At 37.8% G+C, this 24035-nt stretch overlaps 2 protein-coding genes across 4 annotated transcripts in view; one reads left to right on the top strand and one right to left on the bottom strand.

The window, feature by feature from the left end:
- Positions 1-390: 390 nt before the first annotated feature.
- rab11a (RAB11a, member RAS oncogene family) lies at positions 391-6763 on the top strand. The gene is made up of 5 exons (XM_051869897.1): positions 391-617; positions 1924-2119; positions 3519-3712; positions 3843-3923; positions 4443-6763. Exons 1-5 carry the CDS (start codon positions 578-580, stop codon positions 4577-4579), a joined length of 648 nt encoding a protein of 215 aa, XP_051725857.1. The 5' UTR covers positions 391-577; the 3' UTR covers positions 4580-6763.
- Positions 4760-24035, bottom strand: part of megf11 (multiple EGF-like-domains 11) — a 128306-nt gene continuing 109030 nt past the window's right edge. Inside the window, exons 17-26 of one of the 3 annotated variants that reach the window (XM_051869893.1) lie at positions 23852-23980; positions 23041-23169; positions 22169-22297; positions 21776-21904; positions 19491-19724; positions 18924-19042; positions 17100-17154; positions 14855-14914; positions 13612-13821; positions 4760-10215 (exon numbers count right to left, since the gene is read on the bottom strand). In XM_051869893.1, the coding sequence (XP_051725853.1) occupies positions 10040-10215; positions 13612-13821; positions 14855-14914; positions 17100-17154; positions 18924-19042; positions 19491-19724; positions 21776-21904; positions 22169-22297; positions 23041-23169; positions 23852-23980 (1370 nt within the window). In that variant the 3' untranslated portion in view covers positions 4760-10039. The remainder of the gene's footprint in view (positions 10216-13611; positions 13822-14854; positions 14915-17099; positions 17155-18923; positions 19043-19490; positions 19725-21775; positions 21905-22168; positions 22298-23040; positions 23170-23851; positions 23981-24035) is intronic. The other 2 variants (XM_051869896.1, XM_051869895.1) reach the window with 2 other exon arrangements.

Here is a 24035-nt window from a genome sequence, read left to right as displayed (position 1 = left end):
AAGCACATGTTTTATATCAAAAAATATTAAACAATAATACTAGCATTTTAAACACGAAAGCACGATCACAAACATTTAGGCTAGTTGTTGTATAGTTATATACCACGATGCTGTGTGAGAATTAGGTTGCATTATCAGCCAGGCAATAACACTGTAGTTTACAGTAGACAGAAAATACTACACTGAATGCAGTAATTACAGGACATTAATGTATACGTTATAAACAAGGTACACAATATATTTGCACATAATACACCGTAGGCTACATATTACATTCCAACATATCATCTTCAACATAATGTCATATTTTGTGTTATAAAAAACACTGAGGGATTTGAAATGTTGCCAAATAAAATACAATAAATATTGTAATAAGGCTTTTATTATGACAGTTTGTGAAGGCCCTAACCCGGAACACTTCAGGAGATGCTCACTGGTTCGCCTGCTTGCTAACCTGTTAGCATGGCTACTGCCTAATCACAAATACACTGCAGTGCAGTAGCGGAGAGGACAGGGACTGGTCGGCTCCACTTTTCCTTCACATTCTTCCATTGTTTGCGCTTTTCTTTTAATCGAAATGGGGACGCGAGACGACGAATATGACTACTTGTTTAAAGGTTAGTACATAATATATTTGTGTCGACGGTACAAGTTAAAGCTGCGCTGATCATCGTGGATATTGTTAGTTAGTGTGGTTTTATATTAAACACATAAAGGCCAGCTAACCGGCTAGCTCACTTCGAACAGCCCAAAACAACTCCTGCTCCTTGGCTGGAACAGTATCGTTTTAGTGTTTATTGGTTTATGTGAAATATTATTCATTTACGGCGCACTCGATCTATACAGATGTTGGTTAATTTATCACATAAAGAACAATTTACCGAAGATCGGACCACACCTTGAAGCGGCTAGCTGAAGTTAGCCGATACGGTCGCTGGAGGGGTTTAACGGAGCAGGCGGAAATGGGAAACGGCCTGCATTCCCAAATGTTTTTCCTAGCCTGTATGACTGATTTCGGTAGAAGACAAAGGAGATATCTGGGACGACTTCAACCACCGTTCACTTTCATTATATCTCTTTCCACACAATGAAAGTGAACGGTGACTGAGGCTGTCATTCTGCCTAACATCTCCTTTTGTGTTCCACCGACAAAAATAATATCAACATGTTTTGGAACAACACATTTTGGGTGAACTGCCATTTTAAAAATAATTATGTGTCAGTTTAATGTTATTGTCTTTTATATAAATACAAGGTATCGGGTGATGCGGCCTCTCTTTGCATACGTATGTTGCTTATCGTTGTTGTTCTTTTTTCATGAAAGCATGTGAAATTTATCTTTTTAAAATAAGTCCTTGAAACAGGTTGTTTCCTTCTTTAGTCATCTTTTAAATGCATTGGTTTCGCTTCTGTGAGACATGCTGTCATTAGTTAAGAAATTACATTCTGACGTGAATAGTAGTTATTGTAAACTAGTCAAGTAGTTTAGTCAAGTCTTTAAATAAGACTATGAAAAGTCTGTAAGCTTACATTATTCACCACGTTCAGTGTCACCAGAATGTTACCAAAAATGGTCATGTCTCCAACATTGACTTTTTTTTTTTTTTTTTTAACCTTATTTAAATGCACTTCACTTTCAAATTTGGTTGTGTGACATATGGTTGTGACCTAACTTTCCAAATGTGAACAGGTTTGTTCCTATATTTTATTTTAGACAGATGTCTCTTTGATTTATCACTCACACTCCCATTTAAAGGGATAGTTCATGCAAAAATTTAAATTGTCATCATTTACTCACCCTAATGTTTTTTCAAACCCATAAGACTTTCGTTCATCTTCGAAACACAAATAAAGATTGGGTGAACTAGGTTATAGTGTTGCTCTGATGTTGGATATAAAACCATGATGTTTTTTATTTGAAAGTGGTCCTGATTGGAGACTCCGGTGTGGGGAAGAGTAACCTGCTGTCTCGTTTCACCCGTAATGAATTCAACCTTGAGAGCAAAAGCACTATCGGAGTGGAGTTTGCGACACGTAGCATTCAGGTGGATGGAAAGACGGTGAAAGCTCAGATCTGGGACACAGCTGGACAGGAACGCTACCGAGCTATCACTTCAGCGTAAGGCTCTTCAGCTGTTTTTCCTCATATTACTGATCGTTTTGTTTGATTAGTCTAAAAGCTTGTTCACACCATTACGTTAACTAATTGTTCTAATTCTATGGTCTTAGGGAAGTTCACACCTTAGATAAAATAACAACACAGAGGAACAATATTGTTGAAATCACTTTCAGAATGTTTTTTTTCCCCTGTTAAAGAACAAGCCAATCATAATCCACTTCACTTTTAAATTTTGCGTATTTATAGCAGTCAAATATGATGTCAGTCAAAAATGAAAGTTATTTCAGAGGCGAAGCTAGTTTCTATGTCATGATAAATGATTAAGACAAATGTATTTGGTTTAAAGTGACGTTTTTACACCTTACTGCATGTACTTACTATAGTAATAACAGGAAATTGTGCATAATTACAAGTAACTAAACCTAACCCTAACCGTAACTCTATAGTAAGTACATGTAGTTAATTAATGACTCAAACTCAGCACTTATTTGAGTAAGTACAATATAACATCACCTTAAAGGGTTAGTTCACCCAAAAATGAAAATAATGTTATTTATTACTCACCCTCATGTCGTTCTACACTCGTAAGACCTTTGTTCATCTTCAGAACACAAATTAAGATATTTTTAATGTAATCTGATGGCTCGGTGAGGCCTCTGTTGCCAGCAATGTCACCGAACTTCTCAAGATCCATAAAGCTACTAAAGACACATTTAAGACAGTTCATGTGACTACAGTGGTTCAATCCTAATGTTATGAAGCGACGAGAATACTTTTTGTGCGCCAAAAAAACGAAATAACGACTTCTCAACAATATCTAGTGATGGTCCGATTTCAAAACACTGCTTCGAAGCTTTACATATCTTTTGTTTCGAATCAGTAATTCGGATCGCGTATCAAACTGCTGAAATCACGTGACTTTGGTGCTCGGAACAACTGATTCGAAACAAAAGATTCGTAAAGCTTCGAAGCAGTGTTTTGAAATCGGCCATCACTAGATATCGTTATACACAAAAAGTATTCTTGTCGCTTTATAATATTAAGGTAGAACCACTGTAGTCACACAAACTGTTTTAAATATGTTTTTAGTAACTTTCTGGATCTTGAGATGTTCGGTGACATTGCTGGCAATAGAGGCCTCACTGAGCCATCGGATTACATTAAAAATATCTTAATTTGTGTTCCGAGGATGAACAAAGATCTTACGGGTGTGGAACAACATGAGTAATAAATGACATAATTTTCATTTTTGGGTGAACTAACCCTTTGTGTAACCGTGTATTTTAATTGGAATATTGAATAATTCAGATTAGAATCAAGAAATGCATTTCAATTGCATGTTTAAGTATACTCTTCAATTTTCCATAATCTTTCCATTTGTTCCCTTGTTGGCCTACAGGTATTACCGAGGAGCTGTGGGGGCCCTCCTAGTGTATGACATCGCCAAGCACCTGACCTATGAGAATGTGGAGCGTTGGCTTAAGGAGCTCCGAGACCATGCAGACAGCAACATTGTCATCATGCTCGTGGGCAATAAAAGCGACTTGCGTCACCTTCGGGCCGTGCCCACCGATGAAGCACGTGCATTTGCAGGTTAGACTCACAATAAAGTCTTAGAAGTGGACCTTTAACTCCTGATGCATTACAGAAATTGTGTATAGCCAGTATAGTTTGGTTTCTTTGCATACCCTTTCAACTACATGTATGTTCCCTTTGTTTGCAGAGAAAAACGGTCTGTCCTTCCTAGAGACCTCAGCTTTGGATTCCACCAATGTAGAGACCGCTTTCCAGACCATCCTGACTGGTGAGTGTGCTTTGCAAAAGTGCGTTTCAGCATATGCAGCGGATACTTATCAGCGCGCAAGGTTAAAGATGATAAACTTTTATTTTTGTAATGGTTGAAGAATAAATGAATAAAAAAACAGGCTTTGAGGAAATGACTGTTTTTGTCTAAAAGGGAAAAAAAAAAAAGATTGTAAATGATTGGCTGCAAGCCATATCCTTATGAATGACTCATCAAAAGCCCTGACTTGGTCGGGTAGGTTTCTCTAGCCTGACGTGACTGCAATAGAGAGTTTCCATCGTCTTTTGCTCCTCTGTTTGGCTCCTGGCATCTGCAGAGGAAGAACAAATAATAAATGTTTCAAAGGCAAAGGCATCGCAGTCAGTTGCAATGCTGTAATTGTGTTTGCCCTGACATTAAGTAATAACTGTAGGGTTTATAGGCTTTTACGGCAACACAAAGTCCGTATTCATTACCAGTTCGAAGATCGTTATCACTGTGTACGTTGTCTTAGCATCAATGTCTTTTTCTGTCCCGTAGAAATCTATCGGATCGTATCCCAAAAGCAGATGTCTGACCGCCGAGACAATGACATGTCACCTAGCAACAATGTGGTGTCCATCCAGGTGCAACCTACTGAGAATAAACCAAAGATGCAGTGCTGCCAGAGCATCTAGCGGCACCCGTACCATAACCCCCTCCCCTCCCCAACCACCCACCTGCAACACCCCCCTCCCCCCTCCTCCTCTTCAAGACTGCTTTGGGTCTGAGATGCAGCTGCACAACTAGGCTTGAGCACAGAGGCTGGTTCCAAAGCTGGAATCTCAAAGGGTCACCACCTGCAGTCTGGACTACGCTTGTTTTTTTTTTTTTTTTCCTCCTTCCTGCCATGGTAGGCTTTTATATTGCAGAATTTTAATAATCATTTGTGCCGATCTTCACTGAAATGTCTTAATATATAATTTCATTCGCAAACGTGTGAGGTTCGCTCATGTATGTCTATAGTAGCAGCCCCCCTTGTCACTGTCGTGTCTGGGGTGGAGGGGAGAAACGTGCAGTATTGGAGGTTTTGCTATATTTAATGTTGTGATTGTAGAGAGATGATGTACCTGATAGATGTTAGATGATGATTAGGGCCCAAAGACCACAGTCCTTCACCTTTCAGCCATCTTCCAAGTGTGGTTTACATTGCATGTACACTCCCTTCATGCATTCGACACTGGGCGGCATCGCGTTCTTGATTTCACCATCAGGCCAATGGAAGAGGCCTTAAGGCACATGGCTACTGCGCTGTTTTCTCTTCGCCATCACGTGCTTCATTTGCATCGAGGTAGAATAGTGGTTTTAGTGCCTTTTTTGATGGAACGTTACACACGGACGCTTTCGTGCATGTGCTTCAAACGCAAAACACCTCTTCAGCGGTCCGTGCCAGTGCGGCGAGGCCTTCATCACACGCTAGAATCACGCTGTAATGTAGTCTTACCAGCCCTTTCAGTTGTTGTCTTCGTATAGCAAAAGTTCAATTTGTAATAAACAATAATTGATGTCATAACGCAGAAAGATTATTTCCCAAACAGGCACAAGTTCTCTTTGAAACACTACCACAAACCGATTCAGTATGAAATGAGGGAACGGACTTCCCCTAAACGTAACATTATCCTATCACCACAACCTCAAACCCATTGTACTTTTGCAGGTCACACTCTGTCGTTAAAGTTGGAACAGGAAAAACACGCAGCAGTGAATGGCGGCCAGCCGACGGCCGCATCACATGAGAGCACTCTAGGGAACAGACTGGATACTTTCTCTTTCTTTTTATTGCACTGAATGTAAAATATCTCCCGCCACTACAGTTAATGATCTTAAGACCTGTAACTTGTATTTATTCTGTGGTAGTCACTTGAATCGAGTCGTTAGCCTTTAATCTTCGTGGCGAAGTGATGGGACTCTTAAGCGTTAAGACACAGTGTGATAATTTATGAATGTATTATGTGTTTTAGCCTACAAAAAGTCTTTGTCCTGATTCCAGCAGATGAGGAAACTACCACAAGCTGTGATGCTCGTCTTCGCTTAATGGCTGTCTAATAAAATTTACTCAGTGTGATATAAATTATCAGTAAAGACTGAACTAATAATGCATGTTATATAACGGTCACCACGGGTGACCTCGGTGTGGAAGAATACCGTAGACCTCAGTGTCTTAGTCTGCAACCCTGAACTGGTTTATTTTTCTGCAAATTTCACTTTGACTCTAATTACCCTAGCCCTAGGTAAAACAACATGGATCATTCTCAACAGTATCAGAACACATTCCAGGTGGAATTGAAGGCCCTTCAAGGCTGCAATGTAATTACTGAATCAGACTGAACCGACATTACTGCATGCAAGTCATTTTACTGTTTTTAGTGAGTCTCCTATATCTTATAAGGTAAAACCCTAGATCTTATAAGCAGCACATTGAGGTAATACAGTACTTATCGCCATCAAAAGGAAAAGACCTGGTGATTATACAAGCGTTAGGGTCCGTTTCTGTTCTTTTAGGACCCTGATTGTATGACTGTTCTCTAGAGGCAGGGGTCTCTGGTGCTAACAGGGGCCGGTGCCAATGATGTGAGGGTACAGATGGCACAACTATGACCTGCCCATGCACTGCACATAGCTGGTGTGTCCTAGTAAGATTACCCAGATATTACTTTTCTGACTGTCGGATCTTTCACGTATTGCCTCGAGAACCTTATTTCTTTTTGTTTCTTTTGTCTGCACTGTACTGTGATTTATTTTGTATTGTTATGATTATACTATTACTCTGTCCACTGTAATTCCAATTTAAAAGAGCAAATAAAATATGTAGTTAATTCAAAGTTTTTCTGTTACTTATAATTCGTTTAACCGTTCTTTAAAAGCTTTGAGTTGTCATGTAACAGTTTTATTACCTCATTAACCACTTCTGATATGCCCTGTTACTTTATTCCTTATTTTTCAACATCATATTTATTTCAGTTCCTTAAGGCATGACCACTACGTCCTTATTTCTAAATTTAGTAAAAGTGGTTGGTTTATTTGAAAGGGAGCAGTTATTTGTGACAGATGATGTTCAGTACAGACACACCAAATTATTATTTTCAAGGTAAATGAACTATATCAAAATCTGTTGTCTAAATAAATTTAAACACTAAATGAATCTAGCATCACAACATTATAAATTACAATATATAAAAAACTTAATTTGCTAATGAATGTATTTAACAATATTACACTTAAAAGGATTAGTTCACTTTCAAATGAAAATTAGCCTAAGCTTTACTCACCCTCAAGCCATTCTAGGTGTATATGACTTTCTTCTTTCTGATATACACAACTGGAGAAATATTAATAAATATCCTGACGCATCCGAGCTTTATAATGGCAGTGAGAGGGATCAACGAGTATGAGCTGAAGAAATTGCCTCCATCCATCGTAAACATACTCCACACGGCTCCGGGGGTTTAAAAGGCCTTCTGAAGCGAAGTGATGCGTTTGTGAAAAAAATATATCCATATTTAACAAGTTATGGGGCCTCATTTATAAAATGTTGCGTAGAAACCGTCCTGAATTTGATCTTACGATCATTTCTCAGATGTGCGTACGTGTGATTCATAGAATGAACGTACACAGAAAACGAGCGTACGCCTCTCTTTCAGATGTGAAATCTATAAATCACAAACGATCTTGAACTGAATGGTTTCAGTTCTCCGCGTTTTAAACGACACCTAGTTAATGTCATTTACATATAAAAGATCACCAGTCATCGTCCAAATCCCTGGCGAGCTGCAAGAATAGCTTAGATTTCCAAAAACCTGCAGTAATCTGACCAGGAAATGTGCGTACATCTGCTCAGACCCTGACGTGGCTCTAAGCACTTTTCGACCGTTTTTATAAATATGAGCGTTGGCGTGGATTTAAGCGTACACACACTCTAAGATCAAATCTGTGCGTACGCACGCTTTATACATGAGGCCTATGAAGTAAAATATCTAGCTTCCGCCAGACCACCATCCATATTCAAGTTACGAAAAAAACGAAACTGGCGTCGCGTCAGTTAAGCTTTTTCTGTAAGTTGAATAGTGAAGGCGTAGGACGTAGCGTAAGCTTTTTGAACCGCGAGTTTTACACTTTCTTCGTAAGTTGAATACGGAAGGCGGTCTGGCGGAAACTAGATATTTTACTTCATAACTTGTTAAATATGATTTTTTTTTTTTTTTTTTACACAAACTAATCACTTTAGTTCAGAAGGCCTTTATTAACCCTCCGGAACCGTGTGGAGTACACGTTTATGATAGATGGATGCACTTTCTTCAGCTCATACTCATGAAACCTGCTCACTGCCATTATAAAGCTCAGATGCGTCAGGATATTTATTAATATTTCTCCGATTGTGTTCATCTGAAAGAAGAAAGTCATATACACCTAGGATGGCTTGAGGGTGAGTAAAACTTTGAAAGTGAACTAATCCTTTAATGTTTTTAAAGATTAACTTTAAGGTTAATGTAACGTAAAATGTCTTAAGATAAGTCAATTATACAGTTTAGTGGTTATTACATAAAAATATGTGACTGCCAAACAATCCAATTAACCAATGTTCTTCGAACAGATTTCAAAAATTAGGACTTTATGTATTTTTATAAGCAGCAATTAAACAGTAAGAACATTAAATAGTTTGAGCGATCTTGAACAATTCATAAAAGTGCACGAGGAACCACTACTGAGCTGATAGGATTGATGAAATGCTTTTTCCCCCTTTTATTTATGAATGATTGTCACTATGTTATTGCTATTATGATGTTACGCAGCCACAAAACTCAAATCAAAGCTGCAATCATTAAACAAACTGAAACACAAGGAATGGGACACGTCTCCAAATCTATTTATACTGTTTTTAGGACACGTATGAGGTCTCGTCCTGTCATGGAGTCTATTTTGACATAAGAACTAACATATAATGTCGACTTTATATATTAATACTGTGCACGAATAGCACAAGCACATGAAAATAATTGGTCACTATGGGTTTCATTTGTTCATGCTACTTTTTTTCCCCTTTTTAAATATGTTTAACTTTTACACTATAAAGAAAAACATCACTTGCACAAACAAGGTATAAATAAACATCATAAATACATAACCACAAAATAAAAACCTTTCAAGGCTTGCTAACAGATGTTTTAAAAATGTAAACATACAAAGAAGAAAAACTTAACGTGATAGCTTTGAAAGTGTTACACAACTTAATCCCAATTCATAAGACATACACACCCAATTAACTGATAGCAACAGTCATAAACTTCTATGTACAGTACAATAGAAAGCACCAGGTTGTTACACAAATGAGCAGTGTAGTACAGTATCACAGAGCTCATGTTGACCCCAGGCTCTCCTCATAAACTTTATAAATATTTCTGAGCGGTAGATGAATGTACAGTATTAAAGTCATGGTCGGTACTTCCTCATCTCATAATGGTAACCGTCTCTATGCAATAAGAACTCTTAATATTTCTTATTTTAAACCATGCTTTTGTCTCTAAGGTCCAGACTAAAAGCTCAGGGGTGAAAAAAAGAGGACTGCCCTCTCACTGTCACCCCGGCTCTCGGTTTCGAGATTGATGCCAACTCCAAATTACAAGTTCTGGATCATTGAGTCGCATTGATTATCTGTTCCAGTGTGCGGAGCTCTAGTCTTTAAGAATCAACATAGTGAGTATGTTTCCATGAAAACCTCTCAAATGCTTCTTTATTCCCTCCAAAAGTCTTTTCATTGACCTATAAGCAAAGAATGCTTTTCTACACTTGTATTTCCTGATTTTATATGCACAGCTTGTTATAAAACACCTCTGAGAGGGATGATGAATAATCGCTGGTGTCCAAATCTGGAGCTCTTGTTCTGGTATACAGTTCATTTCCCACAATCCTCGTTTACTCAACGGAAAGAGGAATACGATCTCCACCTGTGTCATGTCCAGTTAATCTACTCATGCATCTGTACTTGAATGTGTGTTGGAGAGGAAGAGAGATAAGAAGAGAAACGGAGGTTGAGACTGTAAAAAAAACGAGGTCTTGGAGCTGCCAGTCTTGCGTCTGTGTTTTTGGGGCAGGACTGGGCTCTACAGCAGGGAGCTCGGGGGGCTCTCTGGAGGGGGTGGGGTGTGTGTGGGGCTGTGGCGCATGGGCAAGATGTCGTAGTGGCTGGGAATGTGGCTGTTCCGCGGGAGGTCGTAGGGACTCTGGGAGAATCCGGTCGCCAGGCCATTGGGTCCCTGAAGAACACTCACTGTCGGTTCTGAGAAAGAAAGTTGGTGAGAGGTGAGCGGCTCATTTCTGAAACTCTCTCTGAATCTTTAACACATAGCTCTCTATATGGTGTACATTCCGTTCTAGAGATTTAATATTTTTCCCATTAGATATTTTGGCAGCATTTGGGGAAAAATAATGGGATTAAATTTTGCCATATGGCAACCTTGTACTACAGTGGAAAATTTCTCCTTTAAATAAATGAATTGATACATTAACATATTCAAACATTTAAAAAATAATGTATTATACTGTAATATTGGGTCTCATTCACTAATGGCTCAGAACATGAAGCATAAATTACAACTGATACTTATGCATAAAACAATTATATCATTATAAACCTTACAAAACAAATAATTTATATGATAATATATGAATGCCTGGCCAAAACAAATGTCATCTTCGGTCACACTGTAGATTAGGGTCCAATTCTCACTATTAACTAACTATTAACTAAGACTTTTGCCTCAATAAACTCCTAATTACTGCTTATTAATAGTTAATAAGGTAGTTGTTAAGTAGAATATGGTCATGCAGAATAAGGCATTAATATGTGCTTTATAAATATTAATAAACAGCCAATATTCTAGTAATATGCATGCTAATAAGCAACTAGTTAATAGTGAGAATTGGACCCTAAAGTGTTACCGAAACTTCTATTGGATAATTACTGCAGTGATTAATATTTTTCAGCTGGCAACAAGTTATTTATGTTCCTCGAGGTGAGTAACTTCTCATTTCTTAAACAATCATGCTGGAAGACACATCCTGTGGTCATGGAAAAGATGTTACTCTGATTCAGAATGGTCAAATTATTGGCCTGCATCAAGAAAACAGCTAAGGTGATTGCTGAAACTACTAAAATTGGGCTAAGAACTGTCCTACGCATTATTAAAACCTGGAAGGATAGTGGTGAACCATCATCATCGAGGAAGAAATGTGGTCGGAAAAAAAAAATCAACAGTAGAAATGGCTATGTTTAATAGTGAAAGTATAAGAGGATTTCCACATGCACAATACGAAGAGAACTCAAGGGATCGGGACTAAACAGCTGTGTAGCCTTAAGAAAACCACTTAACAGTGAGGCTAATCGAAAAAAAAAAGCTTCAATTTACTAGGGAGCATAAAGATTGGACACTGGAACAATGGAAAAAGGTCATGTGGTCTGGATGAGTCCAGATTTACCCAGTTCCAGAGTAAAAAAAAAGAGGTGGATCAAGTGATGCACCCATCATGCCTAGTGCCTACCATACAAGCCTGTGGGGGCAGTGTTATGATCAGGGGTTGCTTTAGTTGGTCAGGTCTAGGTTCAGCAACGTTATGTGCCCAAAAATGTGGTCAGCTGACTACCTGAATATACTGAATGACCAGGTTTTTCCATCAATGGATTTTTTTCTTTCCTGATGACATATTCCAAGATGACAATGGCAGGATTCATCTGGCTCAAATTGTGAAGATAATTTTCACACATGGATTGGCCACCAGACGAGTGAGAATTCTAACGCAACAGTTTAAGCAGTGAAAGAATGCATGGTGAGATATATGTAGCTAAACATTTAATATTTGACGACTGTTTTACTATAAAAGGTTCAGCGACTGACAGTAATATCCAGGGATGGAAACTACTCGGCTTTTTTATGAAAGTTTACCATTTTGAATTGAAAATACGCTATTATTTACATGACGAGACAAAAAACGTTTTGCGATTTTTACATATTAGACATACGAATAAAAGTGAATGTGTGTAGTTTTAAAAAAAATATTATTTGCAAATAGTTTAAATTGATCACTTCATAACTACAATAGAATCCCTTGTAATTCTTTAAGTATTCCTTTAAATAAAAAGACTAATAACTCAATATCACCCCCCCCCCCTTAAAAAAAAAAAAAAAAAAAAACCTTTGGTCCCCCCCAATGTTCAAGACATGGTTACGGCCTTACCAGGCAGTGTATAATAAAATAGCCTTCTTTTTGCACATTTATTTAAATAATTGTGTAAGTAGCAAATCAATACAAAAGCAAACAGGGCAAAAAAAAGCGTTTTAATTTAGAAACATTTTGAGTCCCTCCCTCTAGGCTTGTTGCGATAGTCAGTGTTACCGGTGTTATACGTAAGCAATAAGGTACGAGAGGCTGTGCTGTATCGTGAATTAATCACGGTTGAAACGGAGTGCCTGCAACTCCTTCAGCCGTGACTTTTTCACGATACAGCACCAGCCACGAGTACCTTATTGCTTTTATAAATGGTTACCACACAATACAAATATTAAAGCCAAAAATATGTATCAATGCAACTTTCATGAAGTAAACTGTTACTAAAAGCCTTCCTTCTGCCAAAAAAAATAGTCCCTGACTGTGAACAGCAACAGAAGTTACATTATTATGCCATTAGATGGCGGCAAAGACTGTCTTTATGAGTGTGTCAGTCAGTAGTGAAGACTTTTACATTGAAAAGACTGAATTGTCGTGAACATGGAACAAGACGCAACTGACAAATGTTTTGACTAGCGCTGTCAGTCACGGGAAAACCCCTTAACTGTTAAAAGGACAAGATAAAACATTGGACATTTAAACAGATTTTTTATTATGAACATAGGACTGACCTGAAGGATAATGCTAAATCTGAATGCAGGTAATAAACTCGCTCAATTGATCTCTTTCACACAACACTCTTCTACGTAATACAGTAAGCTTCAATGAACAATATCAATTGAGAACATACAGTTTACATTGCTAAGAGTGGTTGCTAAGGGTGTTGTGTAGTGATACACAGAACCGTTGGGTGAAGCGGTCATAGCCGTGTTTTATCGTGTATATCGTGTATAATATAACACAGCTATTGACCAATCAGAATCAAGGACAGGAACTAACTGTTTTATAAACAGTGTTCCGCCACACACAAATTAGATTATTTGCCCACCATGGCAAGGTTATTCACTTTGTTAATCTTATTCATTTTGTTAATAAGAGTTCTATGTTTAGTATAAGCGAGTTTGTCATTGTACTGTTTTGTTGTTGTGTTTTTCATTAAGAATAATAATGAACCCACCATTCAAGCAATTGCTGGCCTTGAATTGGCACTAATTCAAAAGAGAAAGCAATCTCCGCGCGGGCATTCATAAGCGATTTAAAACTCCAATGTCCCGGTCTCCATGCTACACTAATAATAGTAGTATGGCTTTACTTTTTATGAAATAACAAAAAATGAATAACCCCTGAATGTGTCTTTCCATAGAAATTACAATGCAGTTTGTTTTTCTCATTAGTGCTTCCAAGTTTTCAGCTTCGTACTAACACTGTATTAACAACTCATGTGTTTTGAGAGAGAAAATGAGAAAACTTATATAAGAAGGAAGTACTCATCTGCTTTCATCAGACTCACCCACGTCATAAACGTTCCTGCTGGCAGTGGTCAGGGTTGTGCTAGTGCTAGAGCAGAAGGTCAGGTCTCTGTGCGCAGGAGACTTCATCTCCACGTAGCTGCTTTCAGTGTGCTTGCAGGCCAGGCTGGGTGGATCTCGGATGGTGGCGTACGGGTTCTCACTATTTAGGGAGCATGAGCTGGAGCTACACATGGAGGCCTTTATGTAATCTACACACATTACAGAAGAGATATTACTCACATATTCATTTTCTTGCAATATAATCACCACATCATCCTCTGGGAGAGAAAAATGTAATAAATGTTATTATATATACAAAGAGCTATAGGAAAATTAAGTTGCATTCAAGACAATCTCTAGTCAAAGCTGCAAAATAAGCACTTTTCCATTATGTACTGTTTAGAAATAGCATCCCAGGGTGGATTTTTCCAGTGAAATCCTGTTAAACTGCACTGGAAAATCTTGTTACAGCAGTTAACATCTAATAAAGCTGAAGAAGAGTTAGTGTAGAGAGAGTAAAAGATAGACAATGGCTGTATTGCTTATGTACATCATCCAGAAATAAAGAGGAAGAGATTAAGTTGTGCTCTGTAGAATGAAGGAAGTGATGACACAACAGAGTATTTATAAATCTTTTACACAACTGAAAAAGAAATGCATTTGCAAATGAGGCACAAGCACATCGAGGATATACAGTCAAACCAAAAATTATTCAGATGTTTTTGATATATTTTTACAAGTGGGTGCAGGACACTATAGTTCATTTATATAAGCGAGGATAGCAAAATAAAGTAAACTGTGACATATTATACCCAAAAATTCTTCATACAGTGGACTATCAGTAAATTTGATGAAAATTTGGAACCAAAAATTATTCAGATACTTTGACTTGACCATGTTTTGCTTAAGTGTTATCTGACATAGATTACTTTTTTCTGACACAGTTTAACATATTTTATTACCATTTTTATTTTTTTAACTATAGTTAATAAACTGTATTAATGAATGAAATGTTCAAGGTTTTGAATTGACTGTAGTGTGATCAGTCAAATTTTGGTTTGACTTGTGTGATCACTATATAACTGACTTGACAAATCTTCGAAAATCATTCTTAATTTTTAAAAACTAAGTGAATGCAGTGGTCCTTGTTAAGGGACCACCACAAAAATGGAAAAGGACATCTTGTGTATAGTTTGGTGTCCACTTATTATTACATGAGCAAATGTCCAACATAGTCATTACCTTTGGCCATTCGGGTGGTTTTGTTGTCCCTCAGTGTAAGTGTGTCTCCTCTTGATACTCCTAATGAGGCACATGAACACACATACTCCGTAATCATGACTCAACAACAGCATAAATAGATGATTATAATTGGTAAAGCTCCACAGAAACCTCCCAATGACACAACATGGCATTTTTTAAATTAAAAATACAGTAAAAAAAAAGTGTTTAAAAAAAAAAAAAAATCTTTTCAAAACAGATGTAATGCATATTTTTGAGTCATGAACAATGTGTTTAAACTAGTTTCAGTTGTAAAATAACATTTCAAAGTGTTTAAATTCAAAAACAGTTGTATATAATGTATACATACATACATATATGTGAACCTGGACCACAAAACCAGTCATAAGGGTCAATTTTTTGAAATTGAGATTTATACATGAATAAAGCTGAATAAATAAGCTTTCCATTGATGTATGGTTTGTTAGGATAAGACAATATTTGGCGATATACAACTATTTGAAAATCTGGAATCTGAGGGTGCAAAAAAATAAAAATATTGAGAAAATCGCCTTTAAAGTTGTCTAAATGAAGTCTTTAGCAATGCATATTCATTCACAAAAATAAATTTTTGATATATTTACAGTAGGAAATTTACAAAATATCTTCATGGAACATGATCTTTACTTAATATCCTAATGATTTTTGGCATAAAGGAAAAATCAATAATTTTGACCCATACAATGTATTGTTGGCCATTGCTACCCGTGCAACTTATGATTGGTTTTGTGGTCCAGGGTCATATATATACAATCAAATTCTACCTAAATTTTTTCTACCATATAAATATTTATATAAATAATCAATCAATCTAATATATTCTAATCTAATATATATATTTGTACATTTTCTAGCACAAATGAACATTTCCTGAAGTTGTTTCCAACGACTCTACTTTAAGCACACAGGGGAAGACCTGAAGTATTATTGTATGGTTGGATTATTTGACTTTATGATGAAGATGTTATTGCAATTAGCCAACAAAATGTCATTAACAGAAAACATGGAAAGACAGGCAGGTAAGCAAGATGAACTCCAAAGTCCAACTAAAAAAAGACAACACAGGAAGGTCTTTCTTTTCAATCACAGAGGCCTACATATAAAAGCAAAAACAAGCGCTTAAGCAATACCCAACTTGGTCACTCTTATGAGTATTGAGAGTTAACCTTTAACCAGATCACATCTCTACTCATCACGTTTCTCAGCTGACTACCCAGAGATACTGACATGCCTATAGGGTGACGTCAAGATAGATAAATGAAAATGCTCAAACAGTGCACTGAATCCTCACTGCGCAATATTAATTTGGAATGACTCAGTGAATAGTCTCCATGGTGACATGACAGCAGTAGAGTAACAGTGTGTGTTCACTGTTCAAATGGGCCTTTCCTCTATACGTAATATAGTTTAGTCTGTTTAAAGAAAACCATTTGTACTTTCACTTGATTTGAAATCAAAACTGTTCTCATTTACTTTAACACAGATTCCTTGTCTTACAGTGAACGATTCATTAAGAAGACAATGTCTTTGTAATCTTTATCAAAATGTAACAACTTTTGGCTCAGGCTTTGAAATAACTTCCCATTTATGAAACAGACTGTCATCTACAAGTTTACATTACAGCTCTCTTAAACACTGTGATCAAAAAACAGGGAAATTTCCAATAACAAGGTGAAATTACTTCATGGCCCTATTTCACTTCCTCTATGGACTTGCAAAAGAATATGATGGAAATACCCAACCCGAGTCTCGGAGGCCTTGTATGCCCTGCCGAAGCCTTATCAGCAGACCTGCAGGTAGACATAATGGGGTGAGGTGGCTTGGGATGGGAAGTCAGAGAGGTAATGAACTCTCTCCCCCCTACTCTGAGTGACCTTGGATAATATAGGCAAAGCCTGACCTTCCACCACGTGCATGTGCCACCTAAAGTAAGGGCTTATTAAAAACGCAGCAGGCGGAGGTCTTGCTCCAGTGCCAGAAGCTCCGTCTGGTGTTCGTTGCAACCCCCAGGAATGAGTAAGTAGTTTAATTCTCTGGTGCCTCAAAGGAAAACAAATGTCTTATTTGTTTTGGAGAATAGGCTCAGTGGAGAAAAGAATGATATATCTGATCCATTTCAAAATGCATGAGTACTTTTGTCTGACGGGAACAGATAGAAGATGGTTTGAATAGGGGGTGAGATAAGAAATTAAGTGAGGACACTGACCCAGGTCATTGAGATTGCAGTACGCTCTCCATTCTGAACTGTTCCTGTCTCCTTTCTAAAGGGAAAATGAGACAAAAAACATCAAAGACACTTTAAAAGACCATTGTCCTGATAGACTTGATGAAATTATGCAATGCAGGGATTCTTGACCTTTTTTTGGTTTCATTAAGACTGAATTAAGCTATAAAATTTATCTCACTGGTGTGATTACATAACTTGAAAATTATTGTCTGAAGAAAAGCAACAAATTTTACTAACAAGTCCATTTTATTGTTACAAGAACTTTAAAGGCACAATATGTAAGATTTTTAGATTAAAATATCCAAAACCCACTAGAACAATGTTATATATTTTGTTGACTTGTGTACTTACATTATCCTAAACGTTTCCAATAATGTTTAAATCCAGAGAAATCAGCAGTTTTAACCAGGACATGGACCGTGTTGCCTGTCAACGACGTCATAGCCGCGCTACTTTTGATTTCCAGTTTTATTAATATCGATCTAGATTACTGCAAAGTGCAACAAGTCTTTCATAGTAGCCACCGAGCGAACGCACAGAGTAATGTTATAACATAACTTTCAACACACTTAAATGTATTTAGTATGATTGTTTTAACCATGTAAAACTGTGCTGCGTTACCCCACATACGCAATGAAAAGAGCGAAAGCGTCCGACTGCGGCAAAAGCATAATAAAAGCTCTGCTGAACTCGAGATCGCCGTGCATCGCAGGTGTCTATCATTAGCTTTCGCTCCAGTGGTCTCGACCCGTCCTTCTTCATACTACCGTAATGGTAATAAAAATTTAATACATTAGCTCATCCATTAACATGATTTCTGCCCGAGTCTGTCGGATTGCTTTCCATTGGCTGTGGAGGTGAAGACGACAAAGCCCATGATTCCAAGCTCATTCACAGCATCATCAAGCTACGCCTTTGTATTGAATAAGCGACCTCTAGAGGCGAAAATTACATATTGTGCCTTTAACACATTATTTAGTCCCACTTCATTGGTACTAACCCTGTCTAATGTACACTATACGGTTTAAAAGTTTGGGGCCGGTAATATTTTTTACGTTCACCAAGACTGCATTTATTTAATTAAAAATACAGTAAATATAGTGAAATATTATTACAATTCAAAATAACTGTTTTCTATTTTAATATATTTTAAAATGTAATTTATTCCTGTGATGGCAAATTTTTTTAGCATCATTACTCCAGTCATCAGTGTCACATGATCTTTCAGAAATCATTCTAATATGCTGATTTACTGCTCAAAAAACATTTCTTATTATTATCAATGTTGAAAACAGTTAGCACATATTTAACTTAATATTTATGTAGAAACTGTGATACATTTTTCAGGATTCTTTCATAAACAGAACAGCATTTATTTGAAATAGAAAACTTTTGTAACATTATAAATATCTTAGCTGTCACTTTTGATCAATTGAATGCATCCTTTTAGATAAAAAATATCTCACTGACCTCAAACTTTCTAATGGTAGTGAAAGTCACACAGCGTGTCAAAGTCTGGCATTATAACTAAAACTGCACAACTTTATATCCAACTTCGGATCATTATTCCATCTTGATGCAAATTAATGCTGAATCCTCCCTTCAAGAAATAAGCCTAAAGGAGTGAATATGCAGAGTTCGCCCTTGTTTTTGGGTCATGTTGTAGGATATGTATTTTTAAGTAATATTCCAAGCACAAGAGCAGCTACTATGGCCATAAAATGATGCTTGAAAAAAAAAATAGTTTTTGAAAATGGTTCATCTAGCGAAACCTACATGGAGTCGTGACCCTAATGTGCTCACCTTAAGAGTGAGAGTGCCGTCCAGGTTGTTTGTGATGGAGGATGAGATGTTGCACTGTGCCACAGTGTGGTAGCTGGGATTGGAGAAGCACTGGCCACTGCTGCTGCTCTGAGATGTTTCTAGGTTGGGAGAGCATGACAGCAGCATTCAAAACTCCTACATATCACACTGTACAAGTATACAAACTCCCGTCTCATAATGCATGACATCCTGTTAATGGACAGAAATTCATGATACTTAATGGAATTGGTGGAGCCATTTATTGCCACATCAATAAAACTAGTGTCTATGCAGCTGGTATAAAAAAGACCATAGATATGCAGTATTTTCACATTATTAAAATATACTTCAGCAAAGGCTATCAGCATACAGTATGAAAAGTGTGGTAGCACTATGGATACCATAATGCAATGCTGCTTTTACTGTCAATTACTGAGCAGACAGAAATGCCACTTTACACACCATTCAAAAATATGTACTATATAAGTCATATTTGTAAAAAGCATCTTAAGTTGTTCATAGCAGCTTATTCAATATTTGATGATTAGTCTCAAAGGAGGTTCTCACCAGAGAGGGAGTAGTCAGTGTTGGTGACACGCAGGGCTGGTGTGTATGAGACACTAGGCATGTCCTGGCCTTTGTCTCTCTGTCTTTGTCTGAACCAAACAAACAAGCTGAGCATGGCCATGATGATCAGGAGCAGGAAGATGATGCCCATGACAGCACCCGCGGACTGGCGCTCTGAACCCAGAGCGGGACTGATCTTAGTGTAGGGGTTCAGCTCCTCCATCACTAGAGCCGCTGGGACACAGAATATGATTATGTTGAAATCAAGTACAGTAGATCAGAGTACTTAATTCCAACAAGTACAGGTACAAAAGAATTATCTCATGCATGCTAATCTATTGTTTCATGTACGATAGCAGACACCACAAAATGGTACACCACTCATATTTTCTTTATAAAATATCAAAATCTTGTTTATTGTACTTGCGGTTGCCAGGGAGTTTCTAAGAGTCTGAGTAGTTGTTGGTGTGCAGCGTGGGGAGTTATGTAATCAGATTACTTTTTTTCAAGTAACTAATAAAGTAATACATTACTTTTAAATTTACAACAAAATAACTGAGTTACTTTTTCAAAGTTACTATGTTTTCCCATTATTGACAGCTCTCCTGTCCCCATGTTGAGAGAATCGTAAGTGCAGAGACTTTGTGTGTGCTGTGTAAACATGGTTATTATAGCTCTAAACTAAATGTAAGCATGCATACTCATCTCACTTGCACAAAAGCAGAATTATAAATGAATAAAAACTATAATTAAATATGTTAAATTACACAAATATACTTTATGCATTTAATCTCACTTTATTAACCACTGTCTTTGCTGCTGACCTTTGATGATCCAATTCAGCTATGCTAATAATCAAAATTACTTTAGATAAACAACACATTTGTGTTTCATTTTTTGTTTTTATTGCTGAAGACCTTTCCTCTGCTGCATCCTATTCTTCTGCAATCCAGAACGGCAGCACAGCTGAAAGGTTTGTTTGAGCTACTCCCTCTACTGTACAGGCATGAATTTGGATTTCCTTCAGCCTGAGGCTTATACATTTCTCTTTTGGTGTGAAAGGGCCTTTACATTTGCCAAAAATAGAACTTTTCTTTTACATTTTTGTTATTAAAAAACAAACATCAAGCCCAGCCCAGGTGAGAAAAAGTAACGCAAAAAAACTTAACATTACTTTCCATAAAAAAGTAATGCAATTATTTACTTTTTTTAGGGAGTAACGCAATATTGTAATGCATTACTTTTAAAAGTAACTTTCTTCAACACTGTTGGTGTGTTTATATGTAGTTCCAAAGATGTTCTGTGTGGTTGCTAAGAGTCTAAAGGCCCGTTCACACCAAGAACGGTAACTATATTTGCACCCACACCAACGAACGTTAACAGTCTGTTTATTCTAAGCTCACGCGCTGCGGTTTCAAAGTGTGTACAACATGTTTTTGTTGCATTTACATGGCTTTAACCAGCATATGTCTTCAGCATGCAATGTTTCGAGTGAGTAGCTAGTGTAATCGATCTAATCTAACTGAATTTAGCTAACAAAGTCAATATAGTGGAATAAAAACAATGCCTAGTCTTTTTCACTGCAACAAAGGAAGCAAGACAAAGAAGAAACTAGCGCTGGATACCAAAGGGCATTTTATGTTACACTGTTTGCTAGCCTAGCATAACGATCTCATCGTTAATACTTCTCAACAGTTATTCCGAGGGTATGACCGATTGTTTTCCATATATCCATTTTCTTTAAAGTATCCTTGAAAAGAGGGGTTGACTTCACGAACAGTGGTGGCTTTTTCTGGACCTTGTCGATTAACTTCTCCGCAATGTCGTCTGCCATTTTAAATGGGTGAGCCCTTGAATTTGAATGGATTCTGATTGGCTGTCAGTGTTTTATTGTTCAACAGCTGGAAAAAAAATTGTTCTGAAAGTGATCCCAACGATATTGGTTATCGTTATAGCTGTGGTGTGGACAGTGCTATTCTTTTATATTTAGAACGATTTTTAGAACTATATCTTTATCAATATCTTTATAGTTATTGTGCTTGGTGTGAACAGGCCTGAGTGGTTGTTACTGTGTTGCTATGTAGTTCCTAAAGTGTTCTTTGCAGATACTAAAGGGTCGGATTGGTTAACATGCTGCTATGTGGTTGCTAGTGTGTTCTAGGTTGTTGCCAAGGATTTGCTATGTAGTTACTTTGAGGCTCAAGTCAAAAGAATTTATCCAGTTCCTTCATTTAGTATAAATGTTTGGAATTTTCCATCAAAAAGGACATAAAAGAGAGTGTTACCCTGGTCACAGCGGATTCCTTTGTATCCCGGGCTGCAGTAGCACGTTCCGGTCACATAGTCACAGGTGGCGTTGTTCATACATTCACACAGCTGCTGACAGCCATAGCCAAATGTCCCGGGAGGACACTCTGTACAAAAACACATACACAAACACAATTAATCAAACACCCCTGCTAAACACTGTGTAAAACAAGCACTCAGACAAATGTTGTGATCGACTGCCTGAGATGGTGGATGGGGAACACACACACAAGCATGCACACACACACACAAATCATAAATTACAACCATCATCAACCTCATCAGGGCAGCTAAATGTCTCTTTCGAACTGACATTCTCACAACCCCCTAACACAAGAACACAACATTCTTAAAGAGGCTACAACACTCACTCTGTTCACAGTTGGTCCCAATAAAGCCAGTCCGACAGGCACACTGGCCAGTGATATGATCACAGTCGGCTCCATTTTGACAGCGGCACACTTCTGCACAGTCTCGCCCATAAAACCCTGAGGGACAGCCTGAAGGAAAGAGATATCCTGCTACATCACATTAACCTACAACACACAGTTGGTGTATGCTGATGGCGCCAGCAACAGGAAACCCAGAGTGTAAAAGAAGCCGCAACATTCGAATTCGGCAAATGACCAGAATTTATTGTAACGTGTACCAAATTTAACTGTATTAGGCAGTGTTTCCCCCTTCACAACGGCCTCGGACACTAATAGCAATTCATAGACAAACACAAGTACAGTACATAAATACACAAAAACACGCAAAGACAGTCTGTCCACTAAAGATAACAAGCCTACTGGAGCAAACATTGCAGCAAAACACAAACTGATTTCATCACCCCTCAAGAAAGAGTTATCACTGCCGTCATAAAAAAAAAGTTTCAAACAGATTGTCAGCAGAGGAGGGATCAAGAAATGATTGACGTAATGAATGAAAGATGGATTTTGTTTTTAGCAGGCGTGATGCTGATGGTTTTTGATTTCAGCCTTGAGCAAGGTCATATAATGAGTTAAATGACTGACATGAAAAAACGTGCATTTATTATTAAGGACCACTCTGTGGCATCATAACATCATGAGATTTCACAACTCTCTGGTGCAGTTCTGAAAAACTGCCAACAGATGTCACTGTGTCACTTTATGTTCATTACGTGTGCGGGAGAGAGTGTTTGTATATGTGTATAACAGAGGTTTGTTTGTACATGTAATAACTGTGAATGTGTGTGTATCTGTGTGCAAGGGAGACTCACGCTGCGTGCAGTAGAGGCCGGTCCAGCCCAGGCTGCACCTGCACTCTCCATCGTAGGCACTACATTGGGCTCCGTTGTGACAGTTACATGAGTTCAAGCAGTCAGGGCCCCACTGGCCTATGGGACAAACTGCGGAGCCAGAGACACCGTCAAATAAAGACTAAGACACATGTGTATTGTGTTTTAATATAAAACACGCGTGTAAACACACATTTACAGGCCCCTAATTGACATAACATATACAAAATGATGCATTTGATGTAAAATTTGCATGTTTTGCAAATAAAAAGCCAAAATAATAAATCACATTGAAATGAGGGCTGTAGCTACAGTATAGACCTTTTAGTCAATTTAAAACTGAAAATGTCACTGTTTGGAATTACAGTAATAATTGAAATCCTTCACTTTTCCCACAGCCAATCCTCACCCCTTCACTTACAGCAAACAGCGTTAGATTAACAGCTCGAGAAGGGAGGGAGAAGAGCGAATAAGCGATAAATTCTCCGGGACATTGTTGCTCTCGTCTCTATTTCATATTGTCGCTCTCCTGCGCTGTGTAAATTATTGAGAGTGTGCTATCAAGTAATTTATTGAGGAAACTGTTGGTCTCCATCAGCGGTGCTTGTGGGGTATTTGTCAAAGAAAAATGGACGTGGTCATGATTTACATGGCACTATGACATGAGACGCCCATGAAAGAGAAATGGATGAAAGTGGATGGGACAGAGTAGTAGGACTAAACACAAAGGGTACAAGAAATAAAAGGGTGAAACTAAAGACAAAAACGGAGAGAAAGACAAATTGGTTCATACTCTGTGAACAGTCGTCTCCAGTCCAACCTGGGAAGCACTGGCAAGAGCCGTCAATGGGGTTGCAGGTGCCATTGTTAGTGCACAGACAGATCTCAGCACAGGCTTTCCCGAATTTGCCACTGGGACACACTGACGGGACAAAAACCATGTAACACAGACACAAAGCACAACACTTAAACCTGTG

The sequence above is a fragment of the Ctenopharyngodon idella genome, chromosome 18, assembly GCF_019924925.1.
Source record: "Ctenopharyngodon idella isolate HZGC_01 chromosome 18, HZGC01, whole genome shotgun sequence".
In the NCBI taxonomy this organism is placed as follows: Eukaryota; Metazoa; Chordata; class Actinopteri; order Cypriniformes; family Xenocyprididae; genus Ctenopharyngodon; species Ctenopharyngodon idella.
Note: the sequence above shows the minus strand (reverse complement) of the source record. Positions and strands in the feature narration are given on the sequence as shown.